The sequence below is a fragment of the Cyclopterus lumpus genome, chromosome 15 (assembly GCF_009769545.1).
Source record: "Cyclopterus lumpus isolate fCycLum1 chromosome 15, fCycLum1.pri, whole genome shotgun sequence".
NCBI classification, from domain to species: domain Eukaryota; kingdom Metazoa; phylum Chordata; class Actinopteri; order Perciformes; family Cyclopteridae; genus Cyclopterus; species Cyclopterus lumpus.
This window is the reverse complement of record NC_046980.1, coordinates 16,293,136-16,314,257: the sequence shown is the minus strand read 5'-3', so window position 1 is coordinate 16,314,257 and position 21,122 is coordinate 16,293,136. Positions and strand designations below refer to the sequence as shown.

At 43.0% G+C, this 21,122-nt stretch overlaps 1 protein-coding gene across 4 annotated transcripts in view; it reads left to right on the top strand.

Moving 5' to 3' along the window:
- The window catches only part of macrod2 (mono-ADP ribosylhydrolase 2), a 368,778-nt gene that overhangs the window by 100,520 nt on the left and 247,136 nt on the right, over positions 1-21,122 (top strand). For all 4 annotated transcript variants that reach the window (XM_034551877.1, XM_034551874.1, XM_034551876.1 and 1 more), the window contains exon 4: positions 5,087-5,116. In XM_034551877.1, coding sequence (XP_034407768.1) covers positions 5,087-5,116 — 30 coding nt within the window. The remainder of the gene's footprint in view (positions 1-5,086; positions 5,117-21,122) is intronic.

The window sequence follows — 21,122 nt, the reverse complement described above, 5'->3', positions numbered from 1 at the left end:
ACAATATTTTCAAAACAAGATGTTGATACTAGCACAATTCTATATAATTGAACCAAAAATAGGTGCTTTCACACTTTGTCTAAATTGATGTGTGCAAGCGTCAAATCAATGTTCTACGTGTGTATCTTTATTGTTTGTAGCATTACCCTCATCAATGAAACCTTAAACTTAATAAATTTTCCGCACAATAGTTAATGTCCATCCTTTGTGTGTGTGAGTGAGTGAGTGAGTGAGAGAGAGAGAGTGAGAGTGTGTGAATGTGCTGCTGGGATCATGCCACTGCCACCACATGTGTGTCTGGCTCAGTCAGGCTCCTCAGGGACCACTAGAAGCTCCAAAGAACAAAAATGCCAACCAGTATCATCAGACGAGGCAGCATATGTGGTGAAGCATGCATTTTTTATGTGCCACAAATAGGAAATGCCACTGTTGCATCTCTCTCATCCCACAACTGGTGGCTCGTTTAAGTTTTATTTATATTTGTGCGAACTTCGACAGCTATTGAAAGAAAAAGAAAGCCCCATCATTAAAGGTTAGAATTGCCTCAGTGTAACACCGAGCTCCACAGATATGATTATGGGTTGCTCTAGATATTAAACCCTAGGCTGAATATTTGAGTTGAGTTGTGGTATGCAAGTTGTGTGTGTGTGTGTGTGTGTGTGTGGAAAAACTCCACTCCACTCCACTGACTCTTTGAACATCGCCATTCAGAGCTGACATGTTAAGCATCAGAACACTATAAAGAGAAATGTCTAATGACCATCTAAGTGTCAACCAAGTCTACAAATGATCATCTTTTTTGTGTCTCTGAACTCTTTTCTTCATTATTTCAGGCCTCCTATTTGCCGTTCATTGTGTTTTGGGTGCTAATTTGTGCCCGTCAAATTAGCTGTGAATATGATTTCTAAGCAGGAGAATGGAGAACAAAAAGATGTGTCTCCCTGTTAATAAGAGCAGCTCTGTGGACCGTTTGTGGCAGTTTATGTGTTTTGGATTTGCTAAAATGATAAATCCTTCTTTGTGGACAGGTAAGACAAAAGGCAGTGAGTGATGTTGTTGCTATTGATAATAGCAAATATCGTCCCAACACAGTTAATTTGACTCCGATAGATTTACTGAAAGACGCATATAGGCTCGGTAGCATTATAGTATAGTGGCTGCCCCAGTGGTTTTGAAGAATTGCACCAAGATTTTGTTGGACTCATCTATCTGCAACAGAGCAGGCAACCTGAACCATAAAACCTTTTTTTTATTAGTTTCTGTACCCCACCTTTTATCCCAGAGTCACAGCAGAGTACACTATTAACCTCTGGGCTTATTGAGAAGCGTGCGAGAGGATAAGGAGAGAGTGTATGATGGAGCACATTTAAAGGGTTCACTTAAGGTGGCAGAGACCAGAAGGTAGACAGTGAATCTGTTTACTGCCCTGAGGTTTTGTGGCTATGCAGTAGCACTTCCCATTTCACTGCATGATCTAGGGCTCTGCTGACGAGACCAAAAACACACAACCCAGATCCATGCCCCACTGCCCTCTGCATACACAGGACTCACGCACTAAAGTGCACAAGAGCCCGTTTTTATGAACGCTCTGCAAATATATGGACACACTGAGACAAGTCCCTTTTCACTGTTTGTGTCTGTGTCTGCTTCCTGACGCAGTGCCACAATCCATAAACTGGGCCTGCATGTTCTGGCTAGAATTCTGCTATCAATATGGTCTTCCTGTCAAAATACACAGGAGCGGCTCTACTGCATGTCATTGGCTGAGGGATCAATGAGGTTGTTGTGGGGGTGAGGAGTTCAAAGGGCAGACAGGAAGTGGGTCCTCCCACAGTGACAGTTCGGGCATATGTTTGATGGGCAAGCCTAATCCTGTGGACTAGTGGTTCCTAATGACCTGCCATCTCCAAGCAGTCTGGGGAGCCCTTCCACTGAGATTTATGGCCCATGTTGTGGTTACTACTGGGAAGACTCACAGCAGCACTCCTGACAAATGAAAAGTCACACCCTTTGGTTTCACTCTTTCTTTTCATTAACTGGGCCTATACAAATCTTTAAGGTAAAATACATATCCTCTGAAATGCCCACCTGCTGGTATTGAGTCATTTCCTCACATGCAGGCGCAACACTTTCGTGCCAGTTGGCCGTTGGGCAAAGTCTTTGCTTGTGTTCAAGTGCATCCTTTTTGGCCAGGACACAGGCGTGAGAAAGCACAGGAGATGTGGTCTGTTCTGTCCTTGAAGGAAAAATTGATGAATTGATTCATGAAATTCTCAAGGGGGCACGCACCGGCAGACATTGAAGAGAGGATGGTGAAGTCGAAAACCCATTAAACATACATTCAAAGAGACAAATCCACATGTACGCACTCAGCCACTGTAGAAGGAACCGATAATGGTCTTCTGATAATACTAATTGTTGGCTCTCTTACTGCTTCCCTAAAGGCTAAAATGTGTTGATCCACCACAAGATAGCCAGACTGAGCCCAGGGCAGGCTCAAGCAGCAAGGAGAGCTAGTTTATAATTAATACACACTCTATAAAATATGCATTATGGGGTGGATGTGGCCGAATATGGATTTCTGTTTTGATTTTCACTCAGGATAATTGAAGAACTCAGGCAAGTCACACTGAATAAGGCACAAGCTAATAGCTTTTGCTGCCGAGAGTGCAGGGCTGCTCCGTGTGCTGCTGCAGGTTAGCTTCTCTGCCAGCTGTTTCTTATTTGTCTCATGCTTGAAGATGGATTGTCAAAGCAAGTCCCCGACCATTTTGGGATTTTAATGTCTCCCTTGACATGCATCGCTGTGGGCTGAGCTCACTCTCTGTAGGTTACAGATATTTTGTGTGCTTAAGCAGCACAGTGTGCTTTAAGATAAACTGCCAAAACACGTTTCATGACATTCTGATCGTTTAAGGAGAGGAGGGAGCAGGGAGAGGGGAAATGAAAAGGCATAAAGTAGTGTTTTTACCCCTCCCTTCTTCCGTATTTATCAAACCCACTGCTGAGATGAGATGGCTGTCGAATGCGCCTCATCTCCCAGTGGGCTATTGCCGTGATCACACCAAGTCACATGTGGTTAGAAAGCATCTAACATCTCAAGCCCCAGACTACCCTGTTCACTACTACCACTACCCCACGCACGCACGCACGCACGCACGCACGCACGCACGCACGCACGCACGCACGCACGCACGCACGCACGCACGCACGCACGCACGCACGCACGCACGCACGCACGCACGCACGCACGCACAAGTTGTGTCAGACTGATTAGGAACCTCATCTTCAATCTCTGATTAGGTGTGGAGTAAATGAAGCGCCCCCCTCAGGTACGCATTTCCATAATGTCAGGTAATTAAACCCCAGTGTTTTAATAGCCCAGGAATAGGAAGACTCCCCAGGAGACTAGACAATGATGATAGACTCTGCTGAAGACTAGCATACTATTAGCTTGCCTTTAACTGGCACTGGAACTATTCTTTCCATTGTGCTGATAATAAATATACAACAACATCCTTAAAACATTACCATCATAAGAAAAGCTACACATATACGTCATACTGTTTCTCTGGTGATAAATCCTTTACTGTTTTCTTTTTTTTTTACTACATGTATCTATGTTTAGACCAAACTGTTCTTTTCATGGAAATGCATGTTTGAGTTGCGTGCGTGTTGTTGTTGCTGATAGAATCCAGAGCTAAACAAAAGCTGGTCTGCACAAGTGTCTTTTTCATCACAGAAAAACCTGGAGAGGTGCTATTGTAAACATGACAGTGGATTGTTAGTACAGCCCTGTTTGAGTTGCTGTTTCTTGTGTGTACGGTATGCTCATACTGTACACACACACCAAAAGCCCTTTGATGGAACACATTCTGCAGTGGGAGAGCTTTCTTTGTCCCTGTGCCCACTCATATGTGTGGTGCTCAGATGAGAACAATGCCAAGCCATAATGGTGCCACAAAAAGGTGCGAAAACTGAGTGAACTCCAGAAGTCCCCTACATGCACGTAATCAGGCAACACACACAAAAAAAAAAAACTGTCACTGGAGAGCGCTCCCGTATACCGCTTGGTCATTATCTGTTGCTTGGTTGCTTGTGCACCAAAACGTTCAGAAATAATAAGCTTTTCATGGGGTAGTTTTCCCCGGTGATGATAGCCAATACTGTGACTGGATCTGAAGACCTTTAAAGGCATGTTGCAGTGTATGATTCTTCCAATGCCCGCTGGATGAACTGCACTTCAAACACATAGCCTACCTACTCTCAGCAACACCCAAATTAACAGATGTACTTTAAATCCCCTCTAATCTTTCTCCTCTCATGTGCAACGGATGTCTCAAACTGACAGATTTTAATGATGCAATCTCCACGAATATAGCTGACGCTACCTTTAAACTACGGTTGATGTCGGGGATTCACATAGACAACACAGGGCTCAGTAATACCACGAGTGTTTGTAAACTAAACTGTCTTAAAGCTGACAACAGAATAACAGTCAGCGAGGCTTTACTCTGAGGATGTTCTACATCTCTATGTCGCACATAAGAACGGAGCCTCGCTCTTCTAGCACACAAATCCTGCACTGAAGAGCTACTCTCTGCTTATGTTCAACAATTTGTGTGACAAGTTCCTATGAAGAAACGACCCCTACAAAGCCATGGGGGAAATCTGCATTTTTCTGTTGAGCAGCAGTAGATTCTCAAAAATCAAGGCACTGTTAATTGCTTTTAATGAACCACATCTTTTTTACCCTGCCACACACACACACACACACACACGCTCACTTCTCTCTGTTGGAGATGTGATAAACAAGTTATTGGACGAGATTCTTGTTACCTTTGGGTGTCTGTTGTCGGAAGCAACTGTAAAGAAATTATGAATCTTGTATTGCCAGGTACAGCTTTTTTAAACGTGTGATTGCAGGTGTAACTGAGAAAGTGTGACAAAAAAACAACAAATCATAATCATTGAAGGCTTCTTTAGGCTCTTCTTGAGAGTTTATATCAACCGGTTTTCTTTTTCTGTGATCCATACTTGCTTTCTCTCTGAAGTTTACTGAGTCATTTATTTTCTCTCTTTTCAGCAAACTCCAGTCTTCTGGGAGGAGGGGGAGGTGAGTGAACACCTTTGTTTTTCTTTTCATCATCTCATTGCTTGTTCCCAAGGTAGTGAAGCAATTAAAGTTGCACTCATCCCATCTCATATGGCACATCTGGATTCTTCTGCAGGTCCATTGAATACTTAAATGTTAATTTTGTTTCAAGTGTGTTAAATATGTCCGATGTGAAGCCAACACATTACAGCGCAGTGCAGCCTTGCACTGTGCGACACTGAGAGATGGTCATTACTTTAGCGGCCTGCCGAAGAACATTATCATCAAAGCAATGGAGGAAATATGAGGCAGCCGACCGTGGTGTGGGGATAATGGGTTGGGAACTGCTCAATCCAACTGTTCTTCTTTCCTCAAATTCGACTTTTACAGTGACATGATTGAAATAATCATTCTTCACCACAGTAAAATGAGATTAGGCAAAATGTACCCAGTTAGACGTGGAATGCTATTTTTTCTTCTGAATGGGAATTTTTTGATGATATGTTGGAATAGTGTGACAATGAAATAAGGTCACTGCTTCAACTCTGTCTGTTTATCCATTTGTGTTGGGTGTCACTTTGAATCTCACCGTCCCCTGACCAGTTGCACAGGGTGATCCCAACCAGGACATTAGACATTATTACATTTCATGTAATCTATCTAACCTATATCTATAACATGTTCTCATGTCGTGTGTTTCGTGGGTCTCGATCACAATTAGTATTTTAGGAGTTAATCTTAACTTTCTTTAATGCAACTAATAAAACAAATAAGACTTACACTCATTTTTGGACTCTTGGACCAGATATTCCAAGTTTTTCCACACCTGTGTTACATTACATAACTTTACATTACATTTCATTTAGCTAACGCTTTTATCCAAAGCGACTTACAATAAGTGCATTCAACCATGAGTACAAACTCATCCGAATTAAAACATATATTATGATATTGGTGACAATCATATTTCTTACTGTACAGAAAGTTATCTGTCAAAAAGTTTCTCCATATAACAGTCCTACTACAGATATTGGTTTAATAAAAAAACGTCTCATAGGACAAAATGACGCACTTCTTTCTGTTTTATAATTATTGTGATCTGAACACCTGCCATGAAATATGAGTCATCAGATGCGAGGGATGTGGATAAAGCAACCCCAATTAGGCAGCATAGCTAGCTGCTTAGTGCACATAGCATCCATCAGAGTGTACACAGCCCATTGAGAGCTCATTCCCCTCTAATCGTGCAGCCTGGAGTGGCCCTCATCTTGTCGGAGCCACGGTTAAGATTGCAAACTTTTCAGCCGTTGTTGCGTAGCAATGTTCCCAATCTGTATCCGCGACATGGAGAGGCCCTCAGCGCACAGCCATCGAAAAATATTATGTGATTGAGATCAGAGGTCACCAACTCGCGTCTCCATAACTAAGCCAAGCCCTGCAAAGCAGGTATACTGTCCTCCTGATTCCTGTCCGTCTCTGCTGCAGTTGACTTTCAGTACTCGTTCGCCACATACAGAGAAACACAAGAGGCCATTTACTCTGCTATTATGTTTTCATTATTTTGATATGGTGGCAAATCACTTTTTCACACTTCTGAGAATCTTGGAACACGTGGCCTGGTTGATTGATCCAGGTCATTCCTCAACTATTAATAGGCGTTAGGGTGTTAGAGATTGCCCCCGCTTGAACGCAGCAGCAGCAAAATGAAGTCGATTTTGGGGCTGTCAACATTGGAACGTGAGATCTCGTGTGTCATTTAATGTCATACTTTGCAAGAAAACATTTCGGTTGATTGTGACCTGCAGCTGTGCTTATTAACTCCAGAGGAATTCTAATTGTAGCTAGTGCCATTTTTTTGAGAGCAAAGCCTCCTTTCATTCTTAATTGACTTGCAGCGATGCTATTCCTGCCAAGTTACTGGTACAAAATACAAGGTCAATTCACTAAAAAGGCTAAGACTCACTTTTTCTTGTGCTAATAATGACCAAGACAATTCTACTTCCTTATTTGTGCATTCTTTTGCAGCTTGCTGTTGTTTTTTTGGCCATGCTAAAAAAGAGAGGAGGTTATTAGAACCAGGGAGAGATTATCATTATCTATCTAGCTCGCTGAAAATGTAACTTTTCCTCTCAAAACAAAGCTCTCCGCTTTTTGTCTTTTATCTGCACAAGGCCAAGAGGGGCTTTATCTTCCAGTGTCTTTATCACTAGGCTGCTAAACCTGCAAACCTGTTCTCTCTGTTCTCACCCTGGCCCTCCCTCCACCCCTATCTGTGGTTTGGCATGTGAAGACCTCCTGCCTTGGTGGCAGTGAGGATAGATGTGAAGTGGAGATGTGCTCTCATATAGGGCATGCCTTATCTCCCAGCTGTCTTCTCGGGGCTCTGCAGAGGGGCAGCTTCACAACAGGATGATCCATCCTGTTGGCCTCACACACCTGAGCCATGTTTAGTTCACGCAGTTCTGGAGGTGGGCCTCCCGCCAGGATGTGAAAACTGGGCAAAGTCTTTTACTTTATGGAAGAAAATGTTAGTTTACCACCAACCACTCTCTTTAAAAAAGAAAAGAAAAGTGATCAATGCCTTGTTGTTCCCCTAAATATGTAGCTTCACCTATTTTTTGTATAATTAATTCAAGTGTGATGGCCACATTAAGCAGACAATAAAGTTTTTTTCTTTTTGTTTTGGGCTGAAAATGGTGGAAATAAGTGACAATACAGCCCTGCGTGAGATTAGTCCGGTACCCAAAAACATATTATTATATTCCTTGCATTAGTTAAGGATATAGAAAAAGTCTAGAGAATATCATCATGCCCCGGTGCTCCATTAAATCCTTAGAAATCACTGATGGGAATTCTGTCTGGGTTGTATGTCTTCAGTATTATGTACACAATGGGGTTAACCAAAATAGCACTGTTATCTGCGTTAGACATGTTGGTCTCTCTGGGATTCCATACATACATAGAGGGAAATAACAATGATCTCTGATAATAGCACACTAAATGAGGCCTCTGTGAATAGAGGCTAATTATGAATCGTACCAGGTTGCTTGTGTGATGTGTGTCGCAGCATGGCTGGATGCTGGCACAGTCCCAAGAGAGTAGACCTAATGTAAACATCATGTTGTCTATCTCTCGTACCCACCCCACACACACGCACACAATTTGTCGCCTTTTCACACACCAACTGACACAAGCACACTGAGCCATGTAATGATACCATGAAGCCCCGTGTAGCCAGAGAGAGGGAGCTCCATTTGCCTCTGATGTCTCCATCCAGCAGGGAAATGGTCTGATTAGCATTCCAACCAGAACTGTTGCCCATTTAGCACCAGGCTTTAACCCAAACAAATTGTTCTTCTCAGGTTTGGCCTTCTCTTTTTGCTCCAGTCAAGCAGCAGGGCAGATGCATGGTTGTTTAGTATGTCCTGACTCTGGCTAATTTGGCCACGGGCTGCTAACACTTGCTGAACTCACCAGCCTCTGTCTCTGCTTGCATAACATAGGCTGAACTGCTGTTTGCCCCCAGCTCTTCTCCCTCACAAGTTTCCTAAACTGTGATGTGAGTCATAGCAAGTACCCAACACATTGTAATGTATGATATTAATTATGCTCGCTGTGATTGTGTCTGGCCACGATGGTGCTCATATGGTTCTTTGCCCTTCTCTGCAACTGGAGATGCCATCGGATGCTGACTCGCAATGGCATCACGAAGCAATGCTAAGTGGCTCTGCTGAGAAAATTATGTGTATACAAAGGCCTGTAAATTACTAATGGAATCAACAGAAGGAGTATAATGTTCAAGCTCTGGCCGCTGGGTGAAACGTGAGAACTCCTGCTTTTACTGCATTTCTGACCGCAGAAGCAAAACATCAATATTATGGCTTCCTACAATCAGCATTGCAATTTCAGCAGGACAATACCGACAGTACTGGTTCCTCCAAAAGCGTGCTCTAGCATGCTTTTAAAAAAAAAGAAAATGTTTCCAGTTTGGGACATGTTTGGATAATCCATTATCAAGATTCCTAAGTGCTTTGGTGTGCTTATCTCTATCTGCATTCGTTATGCAAAGAGCTCTGTTTTCTTTTCCTGTCACCTCCAGGTGAACCATTATCCTCTGTCTGGGTCCTGCCCCAAGCTTGTTTATTGAGCAGATTGGAAGGGACAGGGGCATGGTGTTCTGTGCAGGGGGAGGGGTACAGGGTGAGATATAGGATGGTGTTGTGTGATGGCTTGGGTCAGATGGCCTTATGTCCCTGTCACAACCATATCAGCTCACTGGAAGCCCCAGAACACCCCTATATGATTAATCACTCAAAGATGAAATATTATTCTCATAACTCATAGATTGCACACTATGCCTGACTGATAGTCCTTAGTTCACAGATGGTAGTACCAGCCATTAGCATAACTTATGACAGAGATAAGGTATTTCCCTGTGGAGTAGCCTAAATAATGTAAAATGATAAATTGAATGCAGAGATTCCTCAGTCAGCGCGGTACCCTTGGGATTCACTTATCTCCTCATATTTAGCGGGCGGTTAGTTACACCCTGATCTAGGTCCACCTTGTATTTGTGCTGTAATGTTCCATGTGCTTTTTAAAGTGTGTTAGAGATGGCACTTCTATAAATGTGTGTCTTTCCTCCTCTTAGGTCCTGCTGTTAGGAAGTATTTCTGAGGTAAACTCACAGCATGAAGACGCTTGTATTCTCTTTCGCTGTCTGTGGGATTTAATTATTTACAGTATAATAGCTCTCATTTCTTTAAGACAGTGCTTTGCATTTATACTCTTCTTGCTTTCTTTTTCATAGCGCCATCCAAATATGGAAGTGCCCTCTTGCATTGGCATGAGCCCCTGACATTTAAATACCACCATTTTCTTTTTTTAAGTATTAGAATTGGCCTCACTTTTCATGGGCAGAGAAGTAATTTCTTAAATTGCACTGACTTATTAAAATTATTGAACAACTTTACGCTCTGCACATCCCAAGTGTGATGCACTTCTAAGTTATGCATTAACACTGTATGCTACCACTCAAGTGTTGCCTTGTCTTTATTAAATTGTAACCCAGTATACTGACTGTATAATATGCCAGAAAAACTCTGTAACTTCCATCTTTTTATTGTTTGTATCAACAAAGTTTATTCTATATTTTATTATATCTGTGTAGCAGTCTTTTGCCTTGTCGGCAGTCGGTGAGCGACATATGAATATATACAGTTATGTCAAGTACACTGACATCTCAGTGAAAAGTGATCATGATGTATGAGATGCACTGTGCCCCCATGCTTTAGGATCATTTCACTCAATTATTTCAGATATGACGTAACTTAGAGGGCTTGCCACAAAACAGATCAGGACAAGGTCATCGTGTGGACTGCAGTCTGCGGAACCCAAGTAGTAATGGAAATTGCATTTCAGTGTGATAGCTCTCTCTAATGCCATCTCTGTCTCCCCCCTGCCACCGCAGAGAACAGACCACGAAACACCCCCTCCTCCTTGTCCAATCAGCAATGATGTATGGACTAATTGATGCAGAATGATTGGACCATTCATTTGAGCCTACAACAGTGGGTTCCATATTTAGGATTAGCATTGCATTATAATGGGAAGGGAAGAGGAAATGGTCAGGGAGTAAAACGAGAGGGAAAGAGGGACAGCGTGATGAAGAGTTGTAGAAAAAAAGAAGGGAGAGACATTACGAGCAATATCTAACAGGACTGGCCAGCTGTGTAATGTTAAGCTTATGAGACATAAAGTGTTTCTAGGCATTTATGGAGAGGTGTGTGTCTGCGAATAAGAGAAGGCGAGAGCGGCATATAGCTGGCATGTGACCTGGTATCGCTCTCTTAGCCTATGAATCATTCATCTCTGTCCCCACGTATAAATCAAGCTGCCGGCTGTCGCCTGCGGCAGTCATGTCATTACCTAGTTGACGGCATCACTTGATCTCTGGCACTGCGGTGTGGGTGAGGAAAAGGGCCTTAACTTTAAACGGCACATATCAGCATATCAAACTGTACGAAGCCTTCTGTGTCTAGCTGTGGTGGAGCAAGCTTTGTTGATCTAACCTGGACCATTCAGCACAGCACAGCACTGCTCAAAGAGCCCTATCTCCTCTCACACTCTCAGCTCGCTTTAAAAGTAAACTTTGATGCTTTTAAACTGGCTTTGTATCGCTGCAATGTGGGTGGTACTTGCCAATGAACAATGTTCGGCCTCCCTCCGTGTTACCAGCGCTGAGAATTGACAAAGTGACATTTCCTGAAAACCTCTCAAGAGAGTGTATTTGTGTAATGCATAACTTTTAGAAGGAATATTAATAATATTATTATATTTGAGCTTGAGTTTCCTTATGTGCAAAACTCTTAATAATAATAATAATAATAATTTGAATGAATTTACGATTCCAAGTGTGTTTGCTTTTTTAAAATTGATTACAATTCATTTAACGGTCTTTGTTTCCAGGAGGAATGTTTTTTCTTATTCTTAGCCTTAAAGAGTAGCTACACATTTTGTAGCCTGTTTTAGCTTATAGTCGAGAGGTGTAGAGGACCCGGTTTTATCTTTGTGGTATAGAATTGCACCAGAGATTCTCAGTAGCCGCCCTTCCTATTTTCAATAGGATTTCCACACCGGCACAGAGTCCCACTGCCTTCTGCCACCGAGGGGTCATTTGAGGTGGAGGACTTCACTGCTATCGTTTATTGAAGAAAGTTTGGGGCCTTATCAGTTTGAAATGCTAGTTCCTGCCAGCTGCCGCTCTAACCCTCGGGGCAGTAGCCAAGCCTCGAGGCAGCAGAGGCTAGGGAGTCTCATTTTGAACTGAAGCAGAGTGTCGATTATCATAAAACTATTGTATAAGCAATTAAATTAAACTCATTGTTTAAAAAACATATCTACGTCTTTGCATGCATTTTCTTCTTCTTTTTGCATACATGTCTTTGCGTTTGCAAGGAAACAACACAAGCATACGATAAGCCATCTTGAATCATTTAGTTAAAAATCAATAAATGCAATATTGTTGTTGGGTCCTCCCCTCCCACATGTTGCTGCTGTAAACATATTGCTGTTGCTGGTTTTTCTTTGTGTTCGACCTCTGCAGCCTCGCTCTCGCTCTATCTCTCGCTCTCGCTCAGAGGAAACGAAGGTGGCCTTTGACTTCAGTCCCACACTGTATTGTGCCACTTCACATGCATTTGTACAACAAAGACTGCACCAGTATAAGGAGGCACCTTTTTCTGTCTCCCCTCATTGTGCATAAAGTGAGAATACCACCACAGGGTTTGAGAAGGGGGCAAGGAAGTGTCAATTTAGTTCTCTTCCACACTGCATCACACATGACCTCCCCTCCTCCCCGCACACCAAACCCTCCTCTCTGCACCCGAATTTCTGGGTCAGTTGTTGAGATTTTAGACAACTCAAAGCATTACCAACCTCAATGTCAGAGCGCATTTGTGTCCTGCTCAGGCTTTGTTGTGGCTGTTCTGGGGGTTAGATCCTGCACTCAGCCTGCCAATGTTCTTTTGCATGCATGTGTCTGTGTGTATTGCATTTTATGTGTCTGCGTGACTGGACGTTTGCATGCCTTTTTTTGTGTGTGTGTGTGTGTGTGTGTGTGTTTGTGTCTGTGTTTGAACGTGACTGCACACATTTGCATGCGTGTTGGCATGTCCGTGTGTCTGTCTGAATGTGCGTGCTTGAGTGTGCTTGTGTTTGAGTGTGATTCTTATTCTGGAATAACTGGATGCTGAGCTGTCTTGTCAGTTGACTCAGTGGTCAGTTTTGGTCTGGTTGCCCCCAGCGATGCAGGATGGATTGATGAGATCTGACAGACGGGAACAGTTCTTAGCAGGGCACTACCCCATCCCAAAGACTCTCCAATCACAGCAAGGCTACTACAAGGACATCACAAGAGGCTCAGAAAGCTTAGCCACATGCTTACGAATGATTCAGAGACGGTTGACACGCAAATATACCAATCATATGAAACCCTGTTTTTTCAAAACGCTTGCAAGAATTTCTCCAGGGAGAAATTGGAGCAAAGTATATATTAGGAAGACAGGACTCTTCCAGGTGGGACAAAAGGTGGACTGCAATTGAGAAATGCACATTCCAACATTTAACAATCATTTATTTATTTTATTTACAGCCTGAGTAAGGAGCCACAGTGAAATATGAAAGAGCTTAGCATCAAAAAGTTCATGGTTGTAGTTCAGTATCAAAACTAATATTTATGTTTGCTTTGTTTTTAAGTTGTATATAATGCCATGCCATCTACTCTCCGTATTTAACAGTGGTGAAGGTAATTGAGGACCCAGTGGAGATCAGTTAAGGAAATTAGTAGAGACTCTTATTTAAATATGCACACTGTATGCAGGACATATAGACACAAGTGTGCTACAGTTATTTTTTTGTATTAACAAGTACATGAGTTGAGCCTGTATGGATTGGGTCAGCATGGCACATGATTGTTCTCTTTTTGTGTCCAGTTGCAGTTTATGAATGTATGATACCAGAACACAATGGGAGGTACCAACACTGACTACTGACACACAATGGGTGTGTTAGCACATTTGTTTTGTTTAATCTCAGGAATTAAAAATGACTCTCCATTTTGAGAGTTAAATGTACTCTGTGCCATTCTGGTATGTTAACTATAGCTGGCTAATGGACCTTTACTTCGTGCCTGCCTCACACAGCAGAGGTCCACGTGAGGGGTTAAACAGTACAGGCTGTAATTTCAATAACCACTGCTCATCACAGAGGCCCAACACACAGAGCGCTGATTGCTCTCAGGTACCTAATGTTTACGGTGGCATTGGGTGGTTTATAGATCTGAGGCTTGAGTAAGTGACAGTTCACAGATAATAACGAGTCTTTGAAAGAGATGTGGGCATAGAGGAAGGATAATATTCACGTGAGCATCTCTAAAGAGCTGGTTTGTAGCCGATTAGTGGCCCTTTACAAAAACAAAAACAAATTTCTGTGTAGAGACTGACCTGCTGCGATGGCCTTTCGCCAACTAGTAAGAAACTGTCATCTCTCATGGGGCAGCCTAGTTAGCTGTGTCTGACAGGCCGCTCGCCTACAAGTGAGGTTTCTGCCCAGGGAGGGCCGAGCAAGCTCCAGAGGAATGCTGTCATCTTTTTGTCAGACCACAGGGAAGAGGAGGAGTTTGTCTCTCCCTCTCTTCCACCGCCTCTCACTAACTATTTATCTTTCTCTCTGTCTCAGCTGGTTCCCCTGGTGAAGATCTTCACTTTCCCACTGCCAGTGTTATCCTACTCTCAGCCTGGCTGTGCAGAATAAACAGGCGGGTGAAACGCCAAGTGTCCCCTAGGTGCTGGGCTTGTCGTTGCGTTAACCCTCACTGTTGCCTCCTGAGGGCCACAGCAGCCATCCCAGTATGCGAGTTTAGAGAGACACAGAGACAGCCAGCTGGACTGAAGTGAAAGACGTTCCATGTTTCCTTCCTTAGGGAGAGATGAGCATTTATACCGCAGGGATGATGCCCACCACTCCACCTAATCCTCTTTTCTCAGACACTTCATTATCACCCTCACACTGCCGACACAGTATGTGTGTGCAGACAGATCTCTGAGGATAGCCACAGACCCTCTTGTAAAGGTGGAGAGAGAGAGAGAGAAAAAAAAAAAGGTGAGGGAAGTGGTATGAAGAATGACGGAGGGATACGCAGAGTAAAAAGTGTTGTGGAGGTGGAGAACAGATGTCAGACGTAGTAGGTGGTAGTGAGAGGAAAACAGTTCTCATTTCCTTTGCATAAATATTCTTTTTCACCACAGAAGCAATTAGCAGGCAGAACTGCTAAGGAGTCAGGGGGAAACCGGTCCTTTCTCCATCAAACACCACACTTTACATATGAGATGTATATTTGACTAGCTTAGTTAAATAGTGAGCATGTCGCAAAGGGTAAAAAATAATGTCAAAAACATTACCCCTAAACATGCCATCTATGTGTAGGATTCTGTGTATTTGAGAGGTTAGCTTTCGGTACCCACAAACCAATTCATATTGGTGTATGCGTTCCTTTCTGTGTCGGGCATGTGCAGAGGTATGCAGAAGATTAATTTCTGAGTGGGAGAGTGCAGCAAAGCTATTTGAGCCCACTGAAACATGTTGGCTCTCTACTGTGAGAGTCACATTAGCACATGCCATACTTGATGGAGGAGCATACTTAGCAGTAATAATGGGCATTATAGGGGGTGGCATCAAGACGTTATTTTCAGAAAGCTCTAATTAAGCTTTTTGCTGTTGCTTCGGCGCAGCACTGACTGTCCAGAGTCATCGAGAATGCTTTCTAAGCCTCAGATAAACGCGCCGCTTGCCAATCAGTTTGTTCTGGGCCTCCCATTTGCAGGAAAAATAAACAAGTTCATCAAACAGTGTGAGACGGAGCTCCTCTCTACTGACTCTAGTCCTGGCCCCGATGAAACACCAATCAGCTCAGTACCATTGGGAGCCATTGTGTTTACAGTTGGTGGGTGGATGGACTGCTGCTCACTAGGGTAGATTAGACCTTTTAGACCATCTTGGACATTCCCACCACCAGCCAGCTCCACTTGTGAAATTGCAAACAGGAACCTGTTGCTTCCCCTTCACCTCCACGGCCGCTCAACACCACACTGACACATTCCCAAGCCTCGTCAGTATCGGGGGTTGCTCAAAAACAATAGATAGCTTGTATACATGTGGCAGTGTGACTATGCTGGTGGTAGAGGTACGACAAGGCACACACAGCTGATGTGTGATTGTATCTAAAGTGTGTGAAGAAATGTGACGTGAAAAAGTGAGCTTAAAGGAAATACTGCAGGATACAGTGTGAATGTGAGCCTCAGCTGACAGCCCCTGGAACGTGTCTCTCCCCCTCGGTGGGCAGCGCAGAAAACCTCACCAAGCGTGACAAACAGAATGCCAAAACATGGATTGGGCCAAATGAGCTGTGAACGCAAACAAAGTAGCACATTTGTTCCGTGGCGTTTTGGGGTGGACATGTGTCCCCTCAGCATGTTAAATACTGCACAGACTTACTGACAGACAGGCAGACGGTGAAACAGGAAGAATAATTAAGGAGAGATAAAAGAAAAGTCGGACAGACATAAGGTTAAGAGAGAAAACAACACGGTAATGATGTTGCCATCCCTAGGATGTGTATGGTAATCTTTGTAGTGCTTTGAACGGGTTTGTGTAAGTATGCTAGTTGTCTGGAGCCCACCTGAAATACTTATAGTGGAACGTTAGCTCTGCCGGTGAGAATCTGCCTTTTTTTCAGGTCTGTTTATAACTTAATTTTAACTCATGAGTGTCTAGCTTATCCATGGGTGTCTTTGTTTCTTTGTGCTCCCCGTGTTGTTCCTGGACCAGGCTGGATGCCCACACTGTCTCTGCAGTCCTGAGTCTGGCGCAGCTGTTAAATGTTTTATTTACTGAGCCTTGATGAGATAAGAGCCAAGTGTTTTCATCAGCATGCATCTCTCTCTCGCTGTATGTGTGTGCTTCTTTTAAGTGCTGATTGGTCATTTGGCATCCGTCCCCCAACACCTAAATGGACTCTTAGAGAAACTCAGGAACGTCATAAACGGCAGCAGCCGATGGCAGGGCTCGTCTGTCAGGAAAGAAAATCCTAATAATACCAGCTCAGTTGAATTGTTCCACTGGGCTATTCTACAGATGGATTTAAAAACTTTTAAGTGTGTTGCTGTTTAGCCAGGAGCTTCCCATTTTGTAGGGCTGGACTATTGTGTGTGTGTGTGTGTGTGTGTGTGTGTGTGTGTGTGTGTGTGTGTGTGTGTGTGTGTGTGTGTGTGTGTGTGTGTGTGTGTGTGTGTGTGTGTGTGTGTGTGTGTGTGTGTGTGGTGTGTGTGTATTGCATTGTTTTACTCCCTCACTTTCACCATGTGAGGAAGAGGAGGACGAGTTAAGGAATCAAAAAGGCCAAACTGCATGGAAAATGAATCTGTGCTGGGTGGCTTGTTAATTCTCCGGCGTGCCTCCTGAGGTGAATCACTCTCGATGCGGATGCTGCCTTTGATCATTCACAAAGCATGTCGCAGCAAGGTCTGCACTGGCACCCAACAGATGGTCATTAAATCATGCGTTTTATTTTACTGCCGCTTTTACATTCCTGCAAGATCCGCGTGCTTTTATTGCTGCCATTTAGGACCGCTACCATGCTTTGTGTGTGTATGTCAATAGACATGATGGAAAAACGTTGCATACTTCTATCTCAACACTCTTTCCCCTTTGCAAGCTTTCTTTCACTGAGCACACATCGGCGTAGGTGTTAAACAGGATTAGCCTGTGAAGTTTTATTGATCACTGCAGGTGCTCCAACTATGAGTATGTTAGTATGAGTTCTGACATTTTCTTTCATCTTCAGCATGGGTAGAAATGTGTTTAAGGTATACACTGAATTAAATAGTGAACAGTGTAGTGTGGTCCCCTCTGAGGAGTGCCCCAGTTTCAATTCCATCGAATCATATAGAACCTAGTTCATCATCTGGGCAATAATGGCAGATTTCTCACCTCCAGTCAACTGTGCTCCTAAAGCTTGTTAATCTTAGTGTCACTCAGCTTCATGGAGACCGAAATGCCTAATTACCTTTGCATGACTGGTTACTGAGCAGAATAGGAAATCCACCTTAATGATATATCTGGTAAGCATTTAAATCACTGACCTCCGCCGGCTACCTCAGTAAGGCAAGAAACAAATGATAAAATCTCCTCAAGTCGATTATGGTTTGGGTCTTTAGGCATGGAAGTGGAAAGCTGGAGAGTATGACGAGGACATTTATAGGAGATAATGAGAAAAAATGTTGATACACAAGGTGTAACAATTCATGTACTAACCAGCAAACTGAACCAGTGGGTTTGAGGATTTTATACACTCAATAATATATAAGCTGTTTCAAATATTTTGCATTGCTGTTTATATCCACAGTTTATATCCATCTGTTTATATTGTTCTCATCTAAAGGCAGCTATATGCGTGCCTCCCTCCTTCAACCAGTGCTGATTTGAATATGCATACATTTGCATCAAATGTAAATCTTTATTGCAGTTCAAACTGCTGCAAATTAAATGTTTTGAAGCAAACACCCACACAAACTCCTACAAGAAATCGTTTTGTTGGTATTTTGTAGCGAGCGTTGAGCTGCAACATATACCCTTTGCTGCTCCTTTCATATTAACAGGCTGGATGAGGGACAAAGGCGGTGTATTATATTGGCATGGGGGCCAAAGTTCCTGACATGGCAATTTGCTGTCTTTTCTTTTGGGTGAGTGGTGACAATAGGCTGCTGTAGGCTCAAGCCGGTCCCCGTGTACTGCAGTGTGAAAGCGGCTTGGCTTTTTGCCTTTAGGGTCAATGCTCGGATCTCAAACACCACGACTGATGAGCACTAATCTGGCCTCCTCGGCAAACACAAGCCTTTCTCTGTAACCTTCAAGCCGTGAAACACAATTTACAGAGGTGGCAGGGGTCGAAGGGACCATGGTGTCAACAAGCGTACGGGGGAAGGGTCTCAGAGTGTACACAACACAAAGTCAGAGCATTTACATGCACTACCAAATGCACTACCATATGCAAATGAGGGTGGAACAAGTTTAGCAGTAAAATGCAATTCCATACAGCCCCATTGCACCATACATTTCATAAAGGCTGTATTTATTGCAGGTCTCTTTGGAAAGATAATATTCACATATGCATTGTAAGTGGATTTTTCACCCGTGTCATAACAAATGCATACAGAATCAGAAAGAGATGGACCAAATAGTGCCACTTTAAAAGAGTAAGTTATGCTTCTAAAAACTGTGCAGATGTTCTGTAATGACATTTTTTCCCTTCTTTCTTTTTATTTACAATATATCTGTTAATTAGATTCATAGATATACCCTCCATAAACATGTTTCATTTAAATGCAACCGATTACGTGTTTGGAGAAGCACTAATTAAAGATAAAACATTTTCATGTTCCAGGTTTTACAACTGTGGCGCCAGCAGATAATCTACAACGTGTCTGCTTTGTCTTTTTCACACTCACCATTTTGGTGAGGGATTTGTGTTAACTCCTTATTTGATATTCATGGGAAGCCTGCACCTGCATATATACTCCCCTCATGCAGCTAATACTGAAGTTGATTAAAGAATTTAAATGGTCCATTTAACCCTGAACGCAGGCGAGGCCTACCTGTGTGATAGTACTATTACTTTGAAGTAATTCCTGTAGGCAGCAGATCGAATTGATCCCCTCTCAGCCATCAGGATGTTTTAGTGCTGCTATGTGTGTGCTCAAAGCCCAGTTTAATAAAGCTAGCCGGTCACGAGCCGTTAAAGCAGAGAAGAACAATAAATAAACAGTCCTGCTCTGTCCTGCTCTACTCCTTCCTCCTGCTCCCTTCTCCACCACACCTCCGTCCAACCACATGGTGGATGTGCTCCATGCAGAGAGTCCAGCATCTCGTTGTGACTCACTCACAGGCAGACACTGAACCCTCATTTCGGATAACACAGCAGGATGCTCGCCCTTTAAGGGGCTTGATTGTCTGCCTGTGAAACACAAACACAAACTATCATAATAAATGAAAAATGTTTGTATCTGAAATGACATGTTGGCATTGTTATGCATAAGAATGGTTGGTGGTAGGAATGTTTTATGAGACCGCCGTCCCAACGCAGGCCCTTGCCGAGGCAGATTGATGTTGAGGGGCCTGGCCGATGGAGATAGAGTTTATCTGCTGCAGCCTGGGATATGAAATCTAATCACATGAGTGCCAGGTGAGGAAGTGCAGCCACAGATGAGCCACTAACGCACACCATCACACATGGATTCAACAAATGGCGAGGAATTTCTCTCTGCAGGGTTGAGACAGGCGATAAGACAGCCGCAGACAAGAACGCTCTTGCTCCACAGATCTGTCTTTCAGGGAGCGCAATGAGAAATTGAATGAAGAGAAAGCGTGGGAGAGAGAAGGACTGAGGGAAGGTTAGCTATTAAAAATGTGGAAGAATTGTCTGAAATAAGAGCACCAAATAGTCCCAGCAGCCCAAAATAATGAATCTTCTTGACCTATTGTTTTGCATTGTTGCTTCTCCACTCTGTGATTGGAATTGTGACCTGATATGTTTTCCTCTCCGCGCTTGGCCCATGGTCATTGAATGGCTCCCAAAATCACAACACTTTGTAAGATAAGTGAGCGTTACGGAACACTTTTCGTTGTTGTATAATGGATTTTTATTTGACATAGTGCATCCTCCCAACACACACAAAGCCCCCTATACATATGCGTTATCCCAAGGTTCACCCACAGCTCAGCACCACTGCAGCTGGCATGAGGTTTTAGTTCTCTTCCGTCTCTCAAGTAGTCGATCTTACTCATTATTTGAATCAAACAATGGAAAAGATCAACGTTTTCCCATCATCTGCATTCTCTGCTACATTCTTATTTTAAATCCACATCTTAGCTAAGGTCATTTTGTAAGGTATAGTTCTGCATATGGCACAAACCAAGTTGCCAGAATAAAATAAACGTTGGCATTGTACATTTCTGCAAACCACAGGATACACTAAATGTCAACTTTTCTCAACCAAAAATGCTTTTCATGATTAGGTTTCATACCAGCCTTGTAATGTGCTTGCAGAAACGCTCAATGACACATGGTTTATGTTGTGAAACAATTGGTTTGGGCAACAAAACTATTTAGTTAAGGTTAGAAAAAACAACAATGAAACAACCCCAACAACATCACTTTTGTAAATACGCCTTATTAATAGTATTGGGTCAACATTTGACCCATTCACCTCCTTTCAGCCCATAGTAGACTGTCCTTACTATACTCCTTATTATAACACATACATTTTAATAATGGTTGCTTTATATACTACGTCACTTGCTCTGCGGTCACTGACCGAATGTAAAAACGTTGATATTGAACGTGTCCGTGGTTTGCAGAAACATACAATGCCAACATCTCTTTCTTGGTGACTGGGCTGAGGAGTTCATACTT